This window comes from Panulirus ornatus, chromosome 57 (assembly GCF_036320965.1).
Source record: "Panulirus ornatus isolate Po-2019 chromosome 57, ASM3632096v1, whole genome shotgun sequence".
NCBI classification, from domain to species: Eukaryota; Metazoa; Arthropoda; class Malacostraca; order Decapoda; family Palinuridae; genus Panulirus; species Panulirus ornatus.
This window is the reverse complement of record NC_092280.1, coordinates 22,102,288-22,128,577: the sequence shown is the minus strand read 5'-3', so window position 1 is coordinate 22,128,577 and position 26,290 is coordinate 22,102,288. Positions and strand designations below refer to the sequence as shown.

General features: G+C 51.2%; 1 protein-coding gene across 4 annotated transcripts in view; it reads right to left on the bottom strand.

Annotated features, from left to right (window-relative positions):
- The window catches only part of LOC139766261 (uncharacterized), a 366,776-nt gene that overhangs the window by 184,773 nt on the left and 155,713 nt on the right, over positions 1-26,290 (bottom strand). For 3 of the 4 annotated variants that reach the window (XM_071694662.1, XM_071694658.1, XM_071694659.1), the window contains exon 2: positions 24,800-24,853. The exons of the other annotated variant lie outside the window; for it this stretch is intronic. In XM_071694662.1, coding sequence (XP_071550763.1) covers positions 24,800-24,853 — 54 coding nt within the window. The remainder of the gene's footprint in view (positions 1-24,799; positions 24,854-26,290) is intronic. 4 annotated transcript variants of the gene reach the window in all.

Genomic DNA, 26,290 nt, shown 5'->3' with positions numbered 1-26,290 from the left:
GTAGGGAGAGGGAAGGGGTGGCTGGTGAGAGCAGGGAGAGGGAAGGGGAGGCTGGTGAGAGCAGGGAGAGGGAAGGGGAGGCTGGTGAGAGCAGGGAGAGGGAAGGGGAGGCTGGTGAGAGCAGGGAGAGGGAATGGGTAGCTGGTGAGAGCAGAGAGAGGGAAGGGGAGGCTAGTGAGAGCAGGGAGAGGGAAGGGGAGGCTAGTGAGAGCAGGGAGAGGGAAGGGGAGGCTGGTGAGAGCAGGGAGAGGGAATGGGTGGCTGGTAAGAGCAGGGAGAGGGAAGGGGAGGCTAGTGAGAGCAGGGAGAGGGAAGGGGTGAGAATCAATACGTAATGTTAACCCACGACCAGCCAGTGAGAATCACCAGTGAACTCCAGCTGACCAGCAGACGCCGCTGCCCCTCCCTCTCACCAGCCACACTTCCCCTCTCTCTGCTCTCACCAGCCTCCCTTCCCCCTCCGTGTTCTAACTAGCTTCCCTTCTCTCTCCCTGCTCTCACCAGACACCCTTCCCTTCTCCCAGCTCTCACCGGCCTCCCTTCCCTTCTCCCAGCTCTCACAAGCCTCCCTTCCCCACCAGCTTCCCTTCCCTTCTCCCAGCTCTCACTAGCCTCCCTTCCCCACACCCTGCTCTCACCAGCCACTCCTCCCCCTCACCAGTCAGCACCGCCACCCCTCCCGTCCGTGCTGGCGACGCTGCTGCCCTCAGCCAGCCACCAGCTGCAGGGCGGCGCATGAAGGATGACTTGATCACGAACACCCAGCCTCTGGCGGCTCCTGACCCCATTGCCCTGCCTCTCCACCGCCACCCTCAACATGACCTCCTGCAGGCTGCACCACTGCCACGACCTGGGGGGCAATGTGACGACCACTGCCACGACCCGGGGGACAATGTGACGACCACTGCCACGACCTGGGGCAATGTGACGACCACTGCCACGATCCGGGGGGCAATGTGACGACCACTGCCACGACCCAGGGGGCAATGTGACGACCACTGCCACGACCTGGGGCAATGTGACGACCACTGCCACGACCCGGGGGGCAATGTGACGACCACTGCCACGACCTGGGGCAATGTGACGACCACTGCCACGACCCAGGGGGCAATGTGACGACCACTGCCACGACCTGGGGCAATGTGACGACCACTGCCACGACCCGGGGCAATGTGACGACCACTGCCACGACCTGGGGCAGCGTCGACCTTAAAGCACTATGCAGAGGGAAAGTGTCAACAACATATATATATATATATATATATATATATATATATATATATATATATATATATATATATATACACAATGGTCAGTCAGCAAGGAGGATGGAGGGTGCTATTGGGCTAGGGAGTGGACGGCACCCCGAGGCAAGGAAGGAGAAGGGCTGGGAGGGGAAGGAACACCAAGGCAGGGGAGGGGACGACGCCCGGGAGCAGGGAGGTGGAGGGCGTCGTGACGCAGGGTTAGGCAGGGGACCCCAAGAACAAACAACAGGAGACCTGATGGTCCATAACGAAGTTATCCGTTGCAGTCGACTAGAAAAAAAAAATAGTGGCAGAAACAGGATAGCAAAGGAGAGGGCACTTCCCCCCAACCACCTCTCCCTCTGGCTCAACGGTCGGCTGGGGGGGAAAAAAATAAGAGAATCAAGCCATGCAGTACTGGGAGAACATAACGCCATGGAAGAAATCCTATAGGCAAGTGTGGACTGGGAAAAGTTCCCGACCAATTTAAGAATATCTGGTCCCCGGGCCAGTACAGGGGAAATCGAAGACACGTTCATTGGTAGAAGGGATTTGGTACTGATAGCAGATGTGTGACTGACAACAGATGTGTGAAGCATTCATCTTTCCAAGAGCTGAAAGTTTTTATTATATTTGCCTTCCTTTTTAACTGCATGCCATTATCTCAAGTTAATCAATCACTGTCTAACACGAAGGAATGCTCATGTGTTACAGAAATCATCTAGTATTATGAAAAACCCTTTAACACATCACCTCGGAAGCGTTGCATTTCTAAAGAGAGCGCTTTTGTGTTGTGTTACGAACTCAATACTTGTTGGGGCAAGGTCGCCAGTAACATATGTATGTTACAAATACTATACTGATCCTCGTCTTTGCAAGGACGTTAGATCTGTTCAAGTTGCACAACTCAGGATAACACTGTCTGAAAGTTATGGCATTGAATTAAAGACCAGCATTACATTAAATCTACTTATAATGAAAGAATTCAGAGGTGTACAAAGATAAGCACATAAATCAGGTATGAATCATGTACGTTAACACTGAACATGAGTTTAACAGTGAACATGAGTTAACAATGAACATGAGTTAACATTCCAGATAAGATTTCAAGCCAGGAGATCTCTTTCCTTTATGACACTTTGTTCGATAACATTACTCTAGTTAGACCTGCCGTGACACAGAAGTAACGGGCTTACAGCACAGCGCTCAGGGTAACGGGCTTACAGCACAGCACTCGGGTAACGGGCTTACAGCAGTAACGGCTTACAGCACAGCAGGGCTTACAGGCTTGCAGCAGGGGACAACACTTACCTCGCTGGACTAGAGAGAGAGGAATCAAATCTCAGCGGGTGTCGTGGATATTCATCACATGTAAAGACAAGCTTTCACCCTTGCTGCTATACAACGCTACCCTTGATTGGCTATGGGACTAAGAGCAATTCTGATTGGTTGGAGGGTCCCAGAGTCTCGGCGTAGTCACAGTCCTTGATCCTTTTTGTTTACCTCAGCAGCGATGACATACGGGATGACGTACCCCGTAGCTGACCCCCACGCCTTGACCTGGCGCCTCTGTGATGAGGGTTCGGGTGCTGGAGGACTGGTCAACATCTGCTTCAAAACAGAATCATGAAGCCAAATGCTTGGTGGGCAGAGAAACTCCGAGCCAGCCTCAGAGGAAGACATCACTCCTCGCCCTGATAATGAATAGCAACAACAGACACGAGGACACACACACACACACACACACGTTATATACACGAACATGTGGGCACACACACACAGGTGTTCGTAACAGTTGTAAAATGTTTAATGCCAAAGAAATACACAGACGAGGCATTTCAGCGAGAGTATGGGTGAAGGGAAGGGTATCTAGACGGGGTAATATGGAGGCAACTACAGAGCGAACAGCGGGTAATGGGAATAGTTTCAGCCATTCGAGTCTTCCCCAGTATGGCTGAAGTTCTGAGTGAGGGGATCAGTTTGGTCGCTCCTCTCTGAAGTCGCTCTAATTTCTCCTCGTCTCTCATCAGATGTGGTGACCAGAATTGAACACAGCCGGCTGTACATGAGGTCTACACAGGGCGTTATACAGGCGTGAGCGACGCACTTCTTGTTTTCCCAGCTCATTATTCTGACTGTGGATCCTACCACAGTGGCTGTGGTGCGCGATACCGGCACAGTTTGTTGTATTTAAAAGGTTATTACGGATACTAATCAATCCAAGGTTATTTTCTCTTTAACCTCTGGTGGTGTATATATATATATATATATATATATATATATATATATATATATATATATATATATATATATATATATATATATATAATTACGAATAAAGTGCATATGGACGCGTACCTTCATAGAACATACAAACCTCCAACAACCAGGATCGAATGCTAGCCTAGCGGTTACATTCCTGCCTCTTGCACAGGGGTCCCAGGTTCGATCCTGGCTGTTGGAGGTTTGTATATATATATATATATATATATATATATTGACACCAAAGTGCTGTGCTTTACATTCGTCTACGGGGAAGTCCATCCGCCACGTCTCTATCCACTGTACCATTTTCTCTAAATCCTCCTGAATCATCATCAGGGAGCTCCCTCTGACTGGACATGTTTCCTAATTTCGTGTCGTCGGCAAATCTCGATACTCTGCTGGTGGGTCCGGCCTCCAGATCGCTGATGTAGATGTACGGAACCTAAGACTGACTCCATGTGGAGGCCACCTTGGGGTCAGGAAGGACGACACCCTTGGCAATAGGTGGGATTGGAAGGGTGCCCCTTTGTAGGGGTAAGTGGGGAGGGCGCCTAGGGGTTAAGGGAGGGCAAGGGAAGGGGTGAGGTTTATGCCCCTTGGCTGGGGAGCGGAATGCAGCAACCCGGGGCCGGGGTACGGAAGGGGACCCGGAGCATGGAAGGAGAGGGGGCGGTCCATGGCAGGGGTAAGGGTTCTATCTTCCGGCAAGGAAGGGCGGCCCGGGGCAGAGGGGAATGGAGGAACGTCCCGGGGCAGGAGAGAGAGAGAGGGAGCCCCTCGAGGCACCCCGGGACTGGGAGGCGGGGACCCCCGAAAGCCGGCTCTCACACAGGCAATAAGCCAACATCAAAAGCACTTTCTCTCTCGGAGCAAAAGTCGGGAGTCCGATGAAATCCCCGGCAGTAAGGAAACTCCGCCGCGGCTCCAGTCCTGACGGCAGGGCGGATAGGATCCAACCACAGGCCATCAGGGAGGCGGCTGGCTCCCCCTTGCGCCAACACGAACGCCAGACTCGTCACGCCTCCAAAACCCAACATTGACCCGGTACAAACATGATGAACAACAACAAAAGGCCGCCGGAGCACTCTCTGGACAACAGCGCTCGGGGCATCTTGGAGGAGAACCGCTGGCGTGTGCAGCAGGACGTGTGCAGGCCAGCTGCACGAGCCACGTGCTAACGTGTCCCTCCATCTCCCCCCCTGGTCACAGCGCCCGCACCACACAATGTTCCAACACTCCCCGACGGCTGCTCAATGAACGCTACTTAACACAGCCGTCCCCCACATGAGTGAGATGTTAGCGTGAGTGACTGACGCATGTAGAGGACCGGGGAGAGAGAGAGAGAGAGAGAGAGAGAGAGAGAGAGAGAGAGAGAGAGAGAGGAGGAGGAGTACCACAGGTCAACGCTCCAGCGTGACAGCACACAGCGCCAGCCCGTTCGAGGGTGAGGGCTGGCGGCTACCACTCTGGCTCACAGCAGGAGTCACGGATAACACAACAAACCATGGATCAGTACAACCACAGCCACAACAAGCCATGGGTCAGTACTACCACAGCCACAACAAGCCACTGGGTCAGTACTACCACAGCCACAACAAGCCACTGGGTCAGTACTACCACAGCCACAACAAGCCACTGGGTCAGTACTACCACAGCCACAACACATACACCTCCTGAACACTCCACGTCCGTCACACAGGTCCAGTCATCTTCGTCTGGCACCGATGTTCTTTCTTACGCCACCAGCCCAGCCTCTGGGGGAACAACAACTCCCCCTTGCAGACCTGGTCTACACGTGCTCTTGCTACGGTCGTGTGGTAGACGTAAGCTGGACGGGTGCGCACAGCTCTCGCCCTCCCTCTCTCTCCCCTTCTCCAGGCGTCGCCAGATCATATTTCCAACATTCACCTCCGCCAACAAAAGACTCTGGGTCCTTGATATTGATTGTATTGTTTGTATCGGCGCATTACACGTCGGTCGTTGGCTGGTGTTATATTCTACATACATCGCCTCCCGTTCCAGCATTTGCTTAATATATGTCTAGGCATTTTCGGCGTCTTCAGTGGAGATATGGCCGTGATAATGGTCGAGCTGTCGGCAGAGGACACCAAATGGCCTCACTTGTCGCTTTACCGATGTCCGATACGGTCGTGGGAAGACCCCGGGGATCAGGCAACACCGACCTGGGATCCACCCAACTCTCACATGTAGACACAGACGCAACTTTTGATGCTCCTGTTTGGCTGCGGTGGCAACCTGCGCCGCCTCGTCTACCTCAGGCTCTCAAAAGCTGTGGTGTGTGTGTGTGTGTGTGTGTGTGTGTGTGTGTGTGTGTGTGTGTGTGTGTGTGTGTGTGTGTGCCTCCACGATCACATTTTACCAGCGGCCATCGTGACATTCTTATAAAGGACTTCTACATTTTCGACGACTTCCCGAGATCCTGTCGAAACGGAGTGACTGTGAGAGAGGGAGGGAACGCACACCTATAAAGCCATGTTATATGGCAAGGTGTGTACCACCACCACCTGTTTCTATGTCGTGGCCTCTCTGAATATTCTGAAAAAATGTGGCGTGGAGGTTATTCGCCCTGAGCGCTTCAAACAGTAATAGTGGGAAACATGATCATGAAGCAAACTGGTTAGCTCTTGAGAGGGAGAAACTTGCAAAGTGAGGGAACAACATGGACTTGAGAGAGAGAGAGAGAGAGAGAGAGAGAGAGAGAGAGAGAGAGAGAGAGAGAGAGAGAGAGAGAGAGAGAGAGAGAGAGAGAGAGAGAGAACCATGCAATACAGACCTGAATTCCTGTGACTGAGAGAGAGCAGCGGCGGAGATAACAAACGGTGAGTAGACTGTGGTTCTCGAGTGCCACATGGCATCTGGCACCATCCCGGCGCCAGGCGGGCGTAACAGAAAGGTTAGAAACAGTGCGTGAATAATTACCGATGTGGCGGGTCAAGCGAGCTGGAGAAGCGCCCTCTCTCATGTACCGAGTGACAGTCACCAGTGGGGTCCGACATCCTCCGTCTTGAGACATGAATTTGAACTGAACATGTGTCTGTAAGTGATCCTCAAAGACCCAGACAGGTTTCAGCACCGGGATAATTGATACCGTCCTTGACGAAGTTCAACCCAACACAAATGCAAAATGATGACAATGACATACAGAGAACTGAAGCCTGACCTACGTCAGTTAATTCTAGGGAAGGGAAATAAAAACAGGACCTGCCAACGAGGGGCACTTCATTGCGTGCAAGGGATATGAACAAGTGAGAGGGGAGGGAACCATGTAGCTAACAAAATACCACATCTGTTATCAGGATGCATACGATAAGGTTGTATAGCAAGAACACTACATACAACAAGGGGGAAAAACATGACAACTTCCCTGTAGGAGATCCTGACTCGACTTGGCATCACTGCGCTGTCCCCATCACTAGGAGGAAGCCTGTAAACCTGAAGGTGTAATTAAGAGCAACAAGAGGTGTGTGTGTGTGTGGGTGTGTGTGTGTCTGGCGAAGCGGAGCCAGGCTGGAGGGAGAAGGGTAACAAAGACGAGGGACGGACATTACGACACGTAAGCTGCACAATGTTTTCCATGACGTGTTCCAAGCTCACTGGAATGTAGAGGAGCCGATCAATTAGAGCTTGAAGAAGAACCCAGTCAAGTCCCAGATGATGTGAGGGAAGATGTCTTACAACGACACAGCAGCGGACACCAGGAGCAACGTAGGCCAACCGGATGGGAAGATATAGTAGTAAACATATTGGAAAAACTACATCACAGAAAATGGGGAAACCAATAGAGTTTCACCAGCTTTATATCCTCTCCCTCACCCCCTCCCGATGCGTCACACACACACACACACACACACACACACACACACACAAACTGCTTCATCAGATGGGTGTCCGTCGCGTAACGCGCCACCAGCTGTGATCTGCCCTCCGAAAAATGCCTGCCACAGCCCGACGCGGGCGGGCGTCGCAAACACGCGTGGGGTGAGCATGTGTGTGGCTGGGGCGCCAGGGAGTGTGAGGCTAGGCTGTGACCCGGGAGGGCTCCACGTCCCTCCGACACAACCCTCAGAGGAATAACTTGTGTATTACAGACCCCAGGAAGGTAAACACGTACGTCAGACACGCCGGCCGCCGTGGTGTTTGTCTTCGGGGAGTTAGTTAACTTGTCTACATCTTGCTCTCAGCTTCAACATGTGAAATAGTTCAGCCAACTAACACATCAATGATTACGAGCCTCTAGCACGACGGCACGACCCTTGAAGCAAGCGGGAAGATCCTCCACTGGAGCACGAAGGCAAGACGCTTGAAGCAAGCGGGACGATCCTCCAGCACGAAGGCAAGACGCTTGAAGCAAGCGGGACGATCCTCCAGCACGACGGAACGACCCTTGAAGCAAGCGGGACGAACCTCCAGCACGACGGTACGACCCTTGAAGCAAGCGGGAAGATCCTCCAGCACGACGGTACGACCCTTGAAGCAAGCGGGACGATCCTCTAGCACGACGGCACGACCCTTGAAGCAAGCGGTCTGAGAAAGAGAGCCCAGCTTCTGAAACGACTTTACGGATCAGGTTAAGAGCCATCTCACCATAACCCAAGGGTCGTATCAGTCGTGCTCAAGGGTTGTAACATCGTAGGTCAAAGGTCGTATCGAGGTACTCGGGGGGGTTGATACTGAGAGCGAGCGGCCAAAGGAGGAGATGCCAGACGCTGTCCCCTGTGTGGTGGTTCATTATGGGCTCCAAGCCTGGACGGTGATCATGTGGTGTAAGTGGCAAGAGTGAAGGGGTGAGAGGAGCCAGGATGAAGGGGGTGGTCACCCCAGAGTGCCAGGAAGTGGCAGTTGTGAGGCGGTGGCGGGCCGCACCCACACGCAACACACTAACTGTATCAGGACAAGGGTCTCCAGCTTACAATTACCGCTCGTCTCTGTCATGAACCTGATGACTTGTGACACGCACACTCCTCCACCACAGCCACTCGGCGGGGCTGGGCGGGGCAGGGGCGGGCCACCTCACTGCCAGTCGGCGGGGCGAGGCGGGAATGGGCTGACCACCTCACTGCCAGCCGGCGGGGCGGAGTGGGGCACCTCACTGCCAGTCGGCGGGGCGAGGCGGGAATGGGCTGACCGGGGCACCTCACTGCCAGTCGGCGGGGCGAGGCGGGAATGGGCTGACCACCTCACTGCCAGCCGGCGAGGCGGAGTGGGGCACCTCACTGCCAGTCGGCTGGGCGAGGTGGGGTGGGGGCTGACCACCTCAGTGCCAGCCGGCGGGGCGGAGCGGGGCGAGGACACCAACCCTGGGGAATTAACCATTACAACAACGCTCTATATAATCATGTCCACATCCTCACCAGGCCAGCGACGGAGAAGTTAATAAAGTGAATATATCAAGAAATATGACAACACCTTCCTTCCCTCCTCCCCTACCCTCAACCACACACGCTCCCCTCTGCCATTCACACTAATCTCCCATACCCCTGCCTCACCACCCTCCGCCACACATACTACCCTCTCCTCATATACCCTTGGCACACACTACCTTCCGCCACATACACACTACCCTCCCCTCACACTCTCAGCCACACACTACCCTCCCCTCACACTCTCAGCCACACACTAGCCTCCCCTCACACTCTCAGCCACACACTACCCTCACCTCACACTCTCAGCCACAAAACTACCCTTCCCTCACACTCAGCCATACATTACCCTACCCTCACACGCTCAGCCACACTCTACCCTTCCCTCACACTCTCAGCCACACACTACCTTCCCCTTACACTCTCAGCCACAAACTACCCTCCCCTCACACGCTCAGTATACAGTAAGCTCCAATATACATCATCAACAACCACCCACCAACGGGTCACAATATTTACCAGGACAACATGCATCAAGGGTATATACCTACTTTTTTTTAAGAAAAACAACAGAGGACATCTCTCAGTCTGACCAATGAACTCAAATTCGCATCAAAGATACGCAAAATCTCATTACCTTTTTATCGATAAAGAAATCTGCCTTCGTATATGAGAGGTGAGTGAGCCCCGCGGGAGACGTGAGTGGTGTGTGTGTGTGTGTGTGTGTGTGTGTGTGTGTGTGTGTGTGTGTGTGTGATGACTGACCTCCTGGTGGCCAGCCAGCCAGGCCAGGCTGCCTCCCTCATTGTGTCCATCACTCAGGTTACCAACAGCCGCGTCTGCACCTCCTTTCAACCCAACTGTTTAATAGTACAAGTGGTCGTCCATTTTCTGTTTTTCTTAATCTTGAGATTTCCTGAAGCCAGTCAATTGCTCCCATTTCCATCGGTGTGGTGAGCGAGGAAGTTTCAAGAGGGTCGGCTACATATTTCCGTCGCCTACTGAGACACGCCATCGCTCTAGCCATGACCCATTACATCACTTCCCTGCTGGTGATTCTCGTACGTAACTGGTGTGTTTCCGTCCTCGGCTTTTCCACACAGTCTAGCCATGTCCGGCCATCCAAAAGAATTCCCAACAGACAGCCGACTTGCAGCGATAATTATCTGCCAGGTTCACTCACACAGAACACTGACACTAGTTAGTATTAGCATAGGAGGTGTTGGGGATGTTAATCTACGCTCTCAGAGGCGGTCCCATTTTCTGTCTGTAGAACACACGCCCGAAGATGTTGCCAGACGAATGATGACTAACCCCCCGCCCACCAACCCACACACACACACACACACACACACACACACACACACACCTTGCGCAGCTGCCAATAAATTCATCTACTTATCAGCAGGATAGAAACTGCTGGCTGCCGGGGTAATACATTTACGGTAATGTACGTTAGAGTTGAGCGGGAAGGTTTTGCCGGCAATATGATAGGCATGAGGAGAAAAATGGCGAGGAGTTAGTGGCTACACCAATGAAATAGAATTTGGGAGAAACAGTTATCTTAAACTTCTACGAGAGAATGAGTTCAGTTTTAGATAAAGGAGAAGGACGGGTGTATTGTGTGTAACCTGGACTACCAGAAAGCATGTGACACTGTCCCACCTCAGAGGCTCAGACGAAGTTGGATCTTAAGGAAGGAGTAAGGGAAAGACTCCTTGAAGCAGCGGACAGAAAATTACGTTAGAAGAGAATAGAGGACGCAAGTCCCATAAATCGATTTTGAGCCACAAATTTGATTTTTGCCACAAGAGCGACGAATATATTGTGGACCCCTAGGCTTCCCATCCTGTGGGCGATGGCGCGAAAGAGCATACACAGTACATAAAGTGTCCTGTGTCTGGGCCTCTATGATTAATGATTAGTCTGTTCAAGGAGCCTTCCTGAAACGTCTTGGAATCACAAAGTGGAGTAGGGCAGGACTCAGCCCTAGGACCACTGCTCTTCTTGATTCATGTAAGACACCTGCAAGAAGGACTGGCCTAATACCTCAATAGGTTTATGGACGACGCTAAGGTCATGAAGTGGAAAGACGAAAAGACGGCGTCAACGTACATGGGGAACGAAACAAACTCTAATTTGGCCTGATACATTTAGTGAAGAGAGTTCAAGTGAGTTCACAGTACTGAGGCAGGTACACAAAGAAAGAAAGTTCTGATACACATATATAAAGTCGAACAGAAAATTTGCGGAAGGAATGTGTGAGCGAGAGGAACCTGAAAGTCGACATCGTACCTAACCTGTCGACAAGAACCCCCCAAACTTATGAGAACTGTAACGAAGACAAATTGTCTAGTGACAAATGTTACAAGCACTTTTAAGGACACCGATGAAGAAATGTTTAACAAATTACTCATTACGTCCATTAGGCCCAAACCATATCAAGCTTTCCACATTTGGTTATCGCACTTAAAGAAGCAGAATGGATTGTCAGACGATGGCAATGAAAAATGGTACCAGCATTAAGAGGCGAGGCACAGTTACACACTGGAGGCCTATACATCATCTGCCCACCATGGAAGAGATGTGAGTAATAGCTGATGACTTTATGACAACCTTCAAGTTTCTTCAGCAGTCTGATGACGTCGACAGCGAACGGCTTGGTCGAAAGATGCAAAAGACCCAGCAGCACCCAGAGACCCATAAGACAACAGAGCAAGACTCTTGTTAGGAAACATCCAGGGAAGAACGTTCACACCACCATCAGTTGTGTGAACTGATAAAGACGTCAATGTTGACGGTATATAATAATAATAATAATAAAAAGACTGACTGGCGAAAGTTCAAGAGAGGATGCCTCAGGAGTGCAGAATTCCCTCCTGATACTGTGCACACACACACACACACACACACAAAACCAAATACACAAAATACACAATGACTTACACTTCTGCTGGGTTGCGTCCCCTGAGATCGCTCGACAAAGAGCCCCGGCAACCACTGCTCCCACCCACACGGCCCCCCCAGCCGCAGCTGGGGCAGCACCTTCCCCAGGTCCCATCGCAGACTCCGGCAGCAGCCGCAGCTGGGGCAGCACCTTCCCCAGGTCCCATCGCAGACTCCGGCAGCAGCCGCAGCTGGGGCAGCACCCCCAGGGGACCTGCACGGACAACTTACTCTGGCCCTAACACACAACTTGGCTACTCCATCATGTGTGTGTGTGTGTGTGTTGGCCGACCGGCCAGCCCCCAGGAGCGACATCCACCCCAACAGCGCCCCTTCCCGCCAACACTACAGACAGACCTGCTCCCGCGAACATGTTTGTTTACATGAGCTGAAGTTACGTGCATCATCCGCAGATTTTTGTACGCTCGTCTCTACCTCCAGGGGACAGACTGGGGGCCGAGCGGTTACTGGTGTTGTGATCAACCAGGCTATCTGAGGCAGCGGCCTCAGGGCGTACTTTCCAGTGTAGCCAGGGAACCAAGGCCCTACGGGATCCTCAGTGTGTAAAACATGACACATTTCTCGTCTGTGATCTAAGCAACACTGGCTTGCTGCCTCCTGCCCCCCACCTGCCACGTCTCGTCACCTTAATCATGTCCATCATCGCCCCCCACCTGCTTTATTTCCCGTCAACGTCTTCCTTCATATTCCAGTATCTTCTTGTAAGATAATTCTTTTTTTCTCTCAACAGAGTCTTACCACCTTCCTGCCAGAGTCCCAAACGATCTTCCAGCTTGATCTCCTCATGGTCCCGCCTCAGATCGCCTCCCCCTAGCGTCCTCTCCTCTCATGATCTTGTTACAATACATCGTGTGTGCCCTTACACAACAGCCTGGAGGGTGAGGGGTGTGTCTTCCCTACTCCCTCGTAGCCTGATCTGTGCCCGACCTCACCAGTGACCAGCTGCTGCACCAGACTTACCTACCTCCCCCTCTCACACACACCAAGACAACATAACGAGTGTGGACAGCTCTGGTCCAGTACACATGGCAGGAACTTATCTATCTATCTCCTGCTGTGGTCTACTATCCCTCCCGTCCAACATGTTCTCAACATCTGCAGGTAATAAGGTTAACACCTGTGGTCAACGGTCGTGTTCATACGACTCGATTCTACACCTGTTTCCATTGACCAATGTGAAGAGTAAAACAACCGTGTGTATCAACCAACCTCATAGTTTCCTTTCCATTCTAAATACGTCGGTAAACATCTAGACGCTAGGGAGAGGGAGAGAGCGCCAGTCTTCATGACGTTTATCACTGGTTCTGAGAGCACTTAAGAGCCAACGTGCAATCAACACGTCGGATTCCAAGTTCTTTTCATGTCTTCTCCACCTGCCAGTGTCACCCAACACCAGTCATCACTCCCTGATCTCTGACCCGTCTCTTCCCATTCCGCCGGCAGTAGAAGACTCTCGAGTCTTCCTCACCTGGATCATTCTATACTTCCTGCAGTCGACTGGAAGACTTGGGTCAATGTCTCCTGCTGGTCCTTCGTGTCTCCAGCTGACGACGTCACCACACCGAGTCTTCCGTCCGTGAGAAATGCCACAAAGTAGAATATTTCTGGCCTTTAAAAATGCGAGACACACAACGGTGGAGGAGCACAGCCAGGCAAGCACAGTTCCCTTAGGGAGGAGAGTGGAACTTTTAATAACGGCCACGGTGGCTCCTGCATAGTCAACTATTACCCCTCCTGGGATCACTGTGTTCGCTGACAAAATATCCACAATTTTACCTACAACAGTAAATCCTTTTCTTTTTGTCCACATTTCGTGCAGAGTGCTCTTACTGGTCACAGTGAAAGGCCCTCGCGAAGCATGAGCAAATATCAGCATATTCTTCCAAAACATCTTCGAGGACACAACACGATGGTCGAGTACTACCAGTGGGGAGGCCGGGTCGATCTGTGCCATACCCAAGTCATCCCAGGTTCTGTACGATATCTGACTGTACACACTCGCTCAGTCAGTGGGTCAGTCACAACCCTGACGTGTTATACTGAGGGAACTGAACCCACTAACCAGTGGAACTCATATCCTCTTTGCATATTCCTTTCCGTAGCTCATAAGCTTTCGTGGATGATATTGTCTCTTGGATAAAGCTAAATGCTGATATTACCTTTTCTTTCCCATACAAGGGAGTTCCACCACTTCGATCCTGGAGGAGAATGTTGAAGATTATTGTGTCACTGGCTACAGGAATATAACGTCCTACATCCGGCGGGGAAGTACTGGGGAGGAAGGATTCTGCTGGGTCACGAACCCTGGCGTTTATCCACTTACTAAACACAGACATGACCGCTGCCCAATTATGTGGTTCAAGTCTGTACTGTCAGCAGTGGAAGTACCTTTGTGTGAGTGTGAGTGTGTGTATGTGTGTGTGTGTGTGTGTGTGTGTGTGTGTGTGTGTGTGTGTGTGTGTGTGTGTGTGTACTGGTGTTGGCTCTTAGAAGTTCAGGTGTCTTGTTATCAACAATACGTTGTCACATATTTTGCTGGGTTTGTTTACACTTATCCCTAGAAGGCTCTACATTTTCCACATTCTACGACACAATGTTCTAGTTTCCGTTCAGATCTTTGGCCACGAACTGTGCACTTCACATGGCTAACACCTCCAGTCAGACCAAAGCACCAATAGTACCTATAGCAAAGCCTTAGTTGAGCAATTACATCATAGTCATCTGCTGATTTAATTACTTTCTCCATATACACGTCTTATTCGACACATTCCAATGGGGCGGAAAATCTTCTTGTGCTGCCCTGAACTGGCCTACCTCCTCACCATTACCATTCCTGCGCTCCGCCACACACCCTTAATAACAAATTCCAGTAAGACTTCCACCAACCAGTGTTTACAAGAAGATAAAGAGAAGATGGAGTTTCCTGGTTGACCGAAACTGTGTATAACACATTAGCCTAAGTTAACCGAGTTGGCTGGATCAGAGTGGAGTGCAGCCACCAGTTGGCAAGGGGGTTGGCACACTGTGGGCAGAGGTGCTGACAACGTGCAAGCGCATGACCCATGACCGCTCGGGTGGTGGTGTTCTTCCCCCATCGTAAAGTCTTGGGTCAAAAAACAAAATGACAGACGGAGTTTGTATTGGTTCTCCACAGTTCCTCTGGTGTACCAGAGGCACGCCAGGCGGAGGGAGGAGATATACACAACATTGACTGAAAACTGTAAAGACGTGCATGTCGCTCCTAACACACCTCACCAGTCAACGACCGAACCTTCTACCATGATCATCTGAATCCTCAAGCGGTCACTCCTGACGAAGTAGCCATCTGTGCGCCAGACAGACAGGTAGGTAGGTGGCAGGTGATGATGACCTTCCCTTCGTCACCCTGGTCTTCCCTCCACCTGTGCTCCTCACCTCACATGTCCTCTCCCTCCCTCTCTCCACTGTAACCAAACGCAAAGTCACGGTCATGTATTCTGGTGGACACGAATATAAAAAATATGGCACCGTAAGCCATTATTAAGCACAAGTGGTTCATAATAACCCTGGAGTAGTTATTATTAATCACATAAATTACGGAAAGCAAACCTAAACTGTATATATCAGAGGAAAAACAAAATGTCACTACGGGTCGTACTCACAACACACACACACACACACACGATGAAGCAAGAGAGGCACTACGTGATTGACCTCAACACAACGTCGCAGTCAGAGGACATCCAGACCGCGCCCCTCACTCAGTTCTGGCCATTAAACTCTACATAAGAAGAGGACAACAAAAACGAACAGAAAGAAAAAAATATATATATATATATATATATATATATATATATATATATATATATATATATATATATATATATATATATATATTTTTTTTTTTTTTTTTTTTTTTGCTTTGTCGCTGTCTCCCGCGTTTGCGAGGTAGCGCAAGGAAACAGAAATATACCTTAGGATGAGAGAGAGAGAGAGAGAGAGAGAGAGAGAGAGAGAGAGAGAGAGAGAGAGAGAGAGAGAGAGAGAGAGAGAGAGAGAGAGAGAGAGAGACTCTCCATGAGATCTCAAATTATAGGTTTTCTGAAAAAGAAAAAGAAAAAAATAGTCCCGACCTTATATGCAGACCTTACAAAGTTGTCAAACTATTAATTTACTTCCATGATACAACTCGTAATAATTTCGTCACACCGGACAGCTCCACACTGGCCAAAAATAACGAGTCTGAAGTTGGAGGGAAGAAAATGTACAGCAAATGTTTCCTGGGCAGCCGAATTACAGGAGACACACACACACACACACACACACACACACACACACACTGGGATAAACTACCAACAGTTATAATGATATCATGACGAGGGGGTATCGAGACACACTGTCAACAGAAGATAAATCCTTTATCAACATCAGTTATCAGTAAATAAGACTCTGATGGTCCAGGGTAGCCATAGCCATGTTCAGGGCAGCAAGGGCCTCAGTTTATCTAGACACAGCAGTGGTTTCACGGTCAGGGCAGCAAGGGCCTCAGTTTATCTAGACACAGCAGTGGTTTCACAGTCCTTGCCTGCCTGGGGGTGTGTCCGCCGCACGTAATAACCTAAGAATGTGTTTTCCATCCAACCTTCCCTGAATGAAATCCACTGCTGGTTCTGGAGTGTTGGCTGCGCGGGGGCCTTCTGCTGCTTTACCACCCAGCGGTATGGATGGAGGCGGGATAGTGAAGGGGAAGGATGGTATAGATGGAGACGGGATAGTGGAGGACAAGGCTCCACCCCAACCATCACTATAGATACGGCATGGTACATTACTATGCCGTCTCCATCTATAGTGATGGTTGGAGTGGAGCCTTCCACATTACTATGCCGTCTCCATCTATAGTGATGGTTGGAGTGGAGCCTTCCACATTACTATGCCATCTCCATCTATAGTGATGGTTGGAGTGGAGCCTTCCACATTACTATGCCGTCTCCATTAACACAAAGTAGGAATTCCAGTGAATATCAATGTCCCCTCAGGGGGGAGCAGGTCGTCCCACACCACCAGGTCTGCTGTCTGTGTCCTCCTGCACTCACTGCCTCTCCCTCCCTAACACCACCCCTATCCAGTGCACTCACAGCCTCTACCGCGTCAACATCACCCCTATCCCGTGCCCTCACAGCCTCACCCTCGTCAACACCACCCCTATCCCGCGTCCTCACAGCCTCACCCTCGTCAACATCACCCCTATCCCGCGTCCTCACAGCCTCATCCTCGCCGACGCTACCTATCCCGCGCCCTCAGCCTCATCCTCGCCGACGCTACCCCTCCCTCGCCCTCCCAGCCTCTCCTCCGTCTTCAAAGCCTATCCCTCGCCAACACCGCCTCTCCCTCGCCCTCACAGCATCTCCCTCGCTCGCCTACAACTTCTCTCCCTCGCCGCCACAGCCTCTCCCTCGTCCTCACAGCCTCTCCCTCGCCCTCACAACCTCTCCCTCGTCCTCACAGCATCTCCCTCGTCCTCACAGCCTCTCCCTCGCCCTCACAACCTCTCCCTCGTCCTCACAGCCTCTCCCTCGCCCTTCTAAACACCCTGCCTCTTGCCTTCCCTATCCTCCCTCTCCTCGTGCTCTGCCCTACCGCTGCCTCGCCTCCCCCGCGGCCGCCCGCCCGCCGCCCAGCGGACGGTACGGTAGCACGTCCACCCCAGTATAGATCAATAGACTTTGTCGCAATATCTCGGGCGGGCGCTGCCGCCCCGTCTTGATACGTCCACCCAGCCGCCCACACCCACACTGCCTTCCTCCACCCACCCACCCAACCACCCACACCCACACTGCCTTCCTCCATCCACCAAGCCACCTACACTCTTCTACACCCATCCAATCGCCCACACCCATATCTGCCCCCACACTGAAATTAAGCCTTACATCCCCACATAACCCACACCCTACACGTCCACACCAACACAGCCTACGCCCTGAACGTCCACACCAACACAGCCCACGCCCTGCACGTCCACACCAACAAAGCCCACGCCCTGAATGTCCACACCAAAACAGCCTACGCCCTGCACATTCACACCAACACAGCCTACGCCCTGCATGTCCACAACAACACAGCCCACGCCCTGCACGTCCACACCAACACAGCCTACGCCCTGCACGTCCACAACAACACAGCCCACGCCCTGCACGTCCACACCAACACAGCCCACGCCCTGAAGGTCCACACCAACACAGCCCACGCCCTGAATGTCCACACCAACACAGCCCACGCCCTGAATGTCCACACCAAAACAGCCTACGCCCTGCACATCCACATCAACACAGCCTACGCCCTGCATGTCCACAACAACACAGCCCGCACCCTGCACGTCCACACCAACACAGCCCACGCCCTGCACGTCCACATCAACACATTTGTCCATAATGGAACAAGAAAAGTAAATGGGGACCTGATCACAACTCTTTAAGATTTTCGAAACCAGTCTGCTGGTGTCAACAGAGAGCAGATCTTCGACACAAGCAGAGATGCAGCAACCAGACGCCATAACACGAAATTAGCGAGAAACTGATTAAGAAAAGAGGTATTTTCACAGCACAAGAGCGGTGTGGATGAGTGGGAAAAAAATTGAGTGACGACACTGCGAACATGGACAGCATCCAGAGGTTTAAAAAGAGGAGGTACGATTGTGGATTCGAAAGTTCAGGAGACGGGGTACCACCAGCTCCTTCCCCCATACAGCACGAATAGGATATCACATCCTACGGTTTGTGCGCCCACACCAACACAGACCACGTCCTACACGCTGTGTCCAACCTAGTTACTTATTTTCGACGCGACACAGCGATGACACCAGCAAGACTGACATGGAGGATGTAAGAAGGTGACGGTGTCAAGCGACATTTCTGACCTGCGTGAGGGGTGAAAAAAAATAACTACAGGACAAGTGCACATAGTGGAAACCTACAGCCCAGCAAGTCGAAATATTGACACGGTGTTATATTTATTATCTATTTATATATATCTATCATTATTCATATCTATTTATCATTATTCATAAGTGTTTATCATTATTCTTATGTATCATTTGCTAGATGGGGTACCCGGTGCTGTACAAGCAAAAATTCCTTTTCAAGAAGTTTTGTATCAGTTTTGAAATGTGGCCTCTGTTGGCCTCGGCTCTGGTGCCTCTAGATCCTGCCTTTGATCCTGTAGTGCCTTCATTATCATTGGAAGACGGTGGCTGGGGTATCCGGCGCTGCACAGGAAAACTACTTGCTATATCAATTTGAAAGATGGACATTGCTACAGCACCCGTGGATCCTGCCTTTAATACAGGTCAACTTCATTATAATTCGAAGCTGACAGGTCACCTATTTTGAACGAGTGGAGCGAACCCGGTGTGATCTATAAGTCTTCTGAAATGCGACCTTTGATAGCTTCGTTACGGCCCTCAAGACCAACGTGTGGTATCTTAAAACCTTCCCCAGATTGTGAGGTACTTAACCTACGTATAACCTGGGTGCACTTCAGTACTAAGGTTCGGTCGTGAAAGTGTCAAAAAACACACAAACACTTAAAAAATATTTATTAGAGGTTACGTATCAATGTTCATCATAACCTCCCTCCTGTCTTCTATGATGTCATGTTAAGGGTTCTCGCCTGACGAAGGGCGCACCACTTCACCGCTCCTCAGGTCATAACGACAGCGCCTTCCTGGTCGGCTGGCGTCTACAAACCACTGACACGGAGGATGCAACACGGTTCCGGCCATCCATGCAACACAAGAACACCTGACACAGGGTCTTGCCTCCTCCCCTCACTTCACCTCACCTTCCGCTTGCCACACTGAAGGCTCCGTGTACCTCCACTGCTCGGGCTCTTCTGCGCTGCACTGTGGGGTCTCTCGTCACACTGTTACGAGGCTGCTACCAGCTGGCGCGCGTACCCTCCACAACAATACTGGCTGGTCAGGTACACTTTCTACATATTTGTACCAAGAGTTTCCCCAGGTTCTCCAACTAAGGGGTCAGTAGCATTCCTAACGCTGAGATGAAGAGCTGAGGGTCCAGAATGTTTATAATGTCTTCCCTTAGCGCAGTGGTGGCAGCTTCTGATTTTCGCGTCGTATCTCCCACCTCGTACGTTCATCATGCCGATAACGAATGATTGCTAATGTCATCTAAGAACCATTCCCTCCAGGACTTCCTGTGTACATCATGGCACGACTCTGGCGGCCACGAGGCACGAAGTACAACCTCAGAATTACAATCGTACTCAGCATTTGTGTCCGCCAGCGCCTCACCTCAGCCAAATTTCCGCTAAGGGATTCCAGTGTTAACATTATAACAGTGATAACCAGTACATCAACCCTGAGGTCATTTACATTAATAACCACTACGGTCTTGGTAACCGCACTATTCATCGTCATACTCGAGCTGAAGTGGCTGAACAGAATCTCAAAAGTTTGCTCGGGAGGGAGTCTGCAGACTTCAACTGTTCCGCAGACGAAGTGGGCATTGTGTCGTAAAGCGCGATCAGAATCTACTTCCACAAACGTCTAAGTCTGGGTTACGTTAGGCTACGTTGGTCTGGGTTCTACTTCGGTTCTGTTAAGACGCTATACATTACCCTATACCGACTGGTGACGCACAGAATGCACGGGACAGTATTCAACACCTTCCTTACATGATCCTCGTATTTCTGACGCTTCGCACAAGACGATTGACACACAAAGATATCTACAGATGCTCAACTCAATCCTCAGTAGTTCCAGCTGCTCGTGCGGGGTGGGGGAATGTTTACACTCGACTGCGTATGACAGGCCCTGCCACACACCTCCAGCCTTCCGCCTCACCTACACCGTAGTGCCTGTGTCTGCTGCACAATACGTCCCACTTATTCTCCTCTTTTACCAAAACTTCAGTAATGGCCGCGGACAAAGCCGCTTCCCTCAGCTGGGGAGTCATCTGTAAAGGAACCTTTGTCTTGTGTTTGTTCTGCGTCCCCAAGTGTCGGTTGGGAGGAAGGATGTTATGCAATGTACAGTATTGTCTGACGCTGCTTGTTAACCCAACCTTGCATCTCCTGGCGCTGTTACGTCATACTGTCCAGCCTCCAGTGAGTCAGGTTATTGAAGATAACGTCTTACGGGCACACACACACACTCCACCTCCTCCTCCTCCTCCGTGTGTTGACCGAGTCTCTCAATGTGGTGCCCTCAGCTGGCCCTGGCTCAGTCTTCACCTTGTTACCTGGTCCAAGCTGGAGAGATAAAAAGTAGGTTCTCCTGGAGGAGAGTTCGTGGCGTGGTTCCAAAGGGAAGGAACCTGGGTGATTATAGTGCATAATGCCTCTCCCGTGGGGGTGATAATGGCGCATAATGTCTCTCGCGGCAAAGCACTGACGCTCAACATAAAAGCACCCTGCCTGCACACAGGACAGCCTGCAAAACTGCGGGGGAGTAAAACATACATCTTTCTGCCACATCATAATCCCCTTCTTTCCCAGGCTACGACAACATGTCAGCCGCAGCTCTCAATAATCATTACCTTTATGTCATCTCTGATGTTACACAAGACCTGGTGGGTGGGATGTCAGCCTCCTGGTCTGACATCCCGATGACCAGTGTTCGTATGTTCCTCCGCACATCATCAGTCAGGTAAGTGAGGCGTCCTCGAGGTGGACGGCTCCATCCCGTTCCCCCAACCCCAGCCCATCACTCATACTGTCTGCCTCATCAGTTCTAGGCTGGGCTACCCTGGACTCTACAGTCGTGGTGTGTTCCTCTCCTGCCCTCTGCACGTCTGTTTTCCTCCATCCAGTGACCAGAGCCGTGAGGGCAGCAAGAAAGACTTCCACCTCCCTGTTATCTTTCTCTCTTCACCTTATTGTCTCTATTTGATCCCCCTCAGTCATGTTATCTTCTCCAGATCATTTTTCCTCCAGGATCGCCCCCCAAAGACTTGGCAACCTCCCCCACACCAGGGAACCATGCACCACCTCAGCAGGACCCGTGCGTGCATCACGCTCTGTGTTTATCGTATATTATCTTCACTCTGGAGCCACAGCGGCCCGGACGGATCCTGTCTCCATAGACAAGGTAAGTAATACCTTCCCGCTGGTGTGTACTACTGTACACGCCTCCATAATTCAGGGTACAAGAGCTTCGTTCTCAACCAGGCATCCTCTGCTCTTCCTCTGGTGTAAGGCGATGGATGTCTCCCAAACGGTACAGTCCGCCGCCAAGCCTACCTGGTGAGTGCCTGGTCTACCATGCTGTTCGATGCTGCTACCAACCTTGGTGTCCCTTGTATGTGGCAGCTGTAGGTAGGCTGACTATACATGCGCTATTTTCCCTACAGTTTCCTACGGCACCTTAGCTCTGCAGTACATCAGCTGATGTCCATGGAGTACTCAGTCTATAATTCCAGTAATTATCTTTCCTACTAGAGATCAGGCACGACCCCTGCCATTACTTTCCACGTGTATATCAACATGCATCTCTCGTGGTCTTCAGAGGAATGGAAATGCTTAACTTACTCTGTGGGAGCGGCACAGCGCCTGTAGGTAAGAGATGCTCCCTCGCTCACTAGCGTCTCTCCTGCTACTTAACCTGGTGGGGTCAGCACACACCAGTATTACCGTCGGGAAAGGACAAATGCTTTGAAGAGAGTCGTGCATTATTTCACTTTCCTCGTTTTGACAGTTCTCAATACCCAACCCACCATTTATCATCATCGTAGATCTGACGGCAACTCTCTCGTGTTCTCCCACTGTGAGGTCATCCGGCACGACCTCATCGGTCCTCCGTCTGCCTTGTGCTCAGTGTGTGAGGACATCTTCGTCTCCTCTTTAGCGCGGGTGATCTGCTCCCGCGCTGAACACCCCCTTACCTCCCGCAGGGCCCATTAGGGCACTTAGCTTGCATCTGTGTGCACTCTGCCAGTGTCCACGTACATTATTCACCACAAGACCACGCACACCTTAACCTCCAATTCCCCCCCAACCCTTATTTCTTCCTTTACACGCACGTAAAGACATCTTCCCCGCACATAAAGTCTTGTGCACGCGACGTAAACGCCGCATAACGACTGTGGAAATAGCCCGCCCAACAGAGAGCTTACCGCTCGTTATGTCTTTATTCATTCACGTGCTGCCTGGCGGGCGGACGGGCGCGTGGGGCGTGACGCGTGACGCGTGCAGCGGCGGCAGCCACGACGCAACAGGCCGCACCGCTGGCACGGCACGACACGCCCACACCACGACGCGTGCTCTCCCTCCTGTGTGTACACGACACCTGTGGGGGTCAGGTCACACATCCCACGGCTAGTGTAGGTGGTGCCCCTGCACTACACTACCCAGCACCACACACCATGTGGTGCACGGGGCATTCGCACCACCCCCGAGTGTACTGACCTGACCAATGCTCACACGATGTGAACTTACCGCACGGAGGTGTCACCGAGCATCGACGTTAGCCGCGCATACTTCGCGATTAATACCACACCAGGTACCACCTTGTGGTGGTGAGGGCCGCGGGAGGCCGACGGTAATGCTACTGTAGGCTGGGGTTTGCTTAGGGGGTCGATGGTCCGTGTGCCGGAAACTTGCGAGTGGATTATGTTGCCGACTGGTGCGCCCTCTCCACCTCCCCCCACACCAACCACAATGCCACCTACGCAATACAGGCACGGCCCAGACAGACGCCACCCCCACCCTACGCCTCCTTCACTACCCACAGTGCCACCTACGCAACACTGGCACTGGCTGGGTATACACACTGGCACTGCCCAGGCTGAACCCCCTCCCCCAGCACCATATACAACGACACGCAGAAACCAGTGCCGCTTCTTTCGCAACACAGCCACTACATTCAACACCAGGAGTCACCTCCACAAATCTTACCACGACCATTACTTACAAACCACCAGCTTCCGTCATCACAGCACTGGCAGTACATATACAACAATAACTCCTAATCTCTCTCTTACCTTACTTATACCTTGTCCTGGCTACGAGGTCTTCCCTCTCCCTCTATCATAGCAAAGACTGAGACCAAGTTTTCACGGCGAGGACCTGGTCAACCAGGCTGGCTATTTGATGATGTGACTCCTCATCTAACACATACACCGCATCATACAACGAAGGTGGTGGTGTGGTTAACCCTGCAGGAAGGTTTACTTCGTCGCTTTCGAAGAAGTGACGCAGTCTGCCCTCGGAGATCCTTGCATCTCATCCATCAGGTGGTCTAAAGCATAGACTCGTCTTGCAGGTCATTGCTCTCATGTTTCCTACAACATATGTGATCTATATGTGATCTATTGAGGACTGAGTCTTCACATTCTGTCTATTCTGTCATTCCAGGAGAGAATCAACTTCGCCTACAGTTAGGGGACTAGGTGTATGATAAGGTGTATTCTTAGTACTTAAACGTCTTTATGAGTCCGGCTTAATAGCTCTTAAACTACATGATTACTTCTCGTGTTTTCCGGACGCGATGCCTTCAAATTGGCACGAGCTACAGGACCGAGAGATATGGCCCTATGATCCACGAACTGTTCTCACAACACTAACGCCAACCCCCTCACAGCACTGGTGCCCCTTCCTCACGACCATATGCCTTACCGTCTACACACGAATGTTACTGTCCTCCTAACAGCCCAACTCCACAACCTGGGTCCTAAATTCGACGTACTGGCACTGCCGTCACAAGTCTGGCACTGCCATCACAACTCTGGCACTGCCGTCACAACTTTAGCACTACCATCACAACTCTGGCACTGCCATCACAACTGTAGCACTACCATCACAACTCTGGCACTGCCATCACAACTCTGGCACTGCCGTCACAACTCTGGCACTGCCATCACAACTTTAGCACTACCATCACAACTCTGACACTGTCATCACAACTTTGGCACTACCATCACAACTCTGGATTTCGGCACAACTTACCCAGTACTCGACCCTGCTCACTAGCGCCATCTGGAACCATTCCTCCACACTTACCTGTAAGAGAAATGGGAAACATTACTACATGTGTTGGTGGACTCCACCTGGGAAGTCTAGGGAGGTGTGTGTGGGGGGCCAGAGACGCTCGTCTCTACAACCCAGCTTCATCTATACAAACACAAGTTAAAAATAAATGAGTAGATTGTGTCATCGTTAACCAGTCCCTTCCCCTCACTTTATCATGAGTGTGTTCAAGATACCAGGGTCTCCCAGCAACCTTATCAGTTGCTCCTCTGATCATACAAGCTGTCTGATGCCGCCGACCACAGGCCTACATACGTACCCTTCCAAAACCAGGCTGTTCAGGGGAGACTGAGTCGATATTGTCCAGTGAGGTTTTGAGTTCCTCCCTCCAGCAGGTCGGACTTAATGCTGTCACAATTCCGGATCCCGTATGCTTTACATCTGTTCCTTTCTTCATGTTTTCACTTGACCTGATTTGACCCGGGATATTTCACAGGGTCGGTTTGACGTGTCACTGAGAGGAGAACACTTCATAACTGTACCGGGCAGTGTGGTACAGTCATAATTACAATATGTTCGCGTTACAGGTACAATCTGGCGAGTTACGTAAAAGTAACTATGGCTCTGGGCATCTCCTCTGTACCTCCCACACACACACACACACACACACACACACACACACACACACACACACACATCAACTGTACAGTTGTAGTGTTCTTAAATCATCAATCAAGCCTCAGGTATGAGGAACTTTGTGACCCCTATTCTAACCCTGAGGGCTTGCAGGATATAGTCTTTCACTCTACCCAAAGTTTACTCTACCGTGAGCTGCTGCACCTTGCATCTGTGACGTCACTTCTCTAGAAAACCATCAGCATCTCCGTGAATCTTGTGAGTTCGAATGCAACTGTACTCCGTCCCTCTCCATATCATCTCTAACGCCAATAGATTCGCTCCGCATAATGTCTTCTTTGCACCTAACATACTCTAACTGACTTTTGAAGTATATCACAACCAGTTTCTGTAAGTAATACATATCGTTTCCGTAAGTATTCTACGGCTGTGTTCATGTATACATCATGTTTCCACAGGTTCCTATGGTTCTCCTTCGTATCACCAATCTTTCCCCCCTTCTCCTTGGGAGCCATCAGGTGTCTGGATCCACCTGAGCCCACCTGTCACCCCTCCCATGTCAATGTATGGGACCCACCCGTCCGCTCCGTGCTTGCCTACACCTACCCCTTGCTATGTGCTCTTCACCCACACTGTCAAGAAGCACTACGTCGCTGTGTACTTGAATGGGAAGAGGAGCCCTTTTGAATCAATCATGTGCCACGTCAACACGAAATTATTTTCACTTTGGGAGAGCGAGGCTGTGTCTACAGGTAATCTGTTGGGTTGGTCGGCACCCAAGCCTTGGGGCTCAGGTTACCCGCCCCAGGACCACCGAGCTATGTGATACCCAGA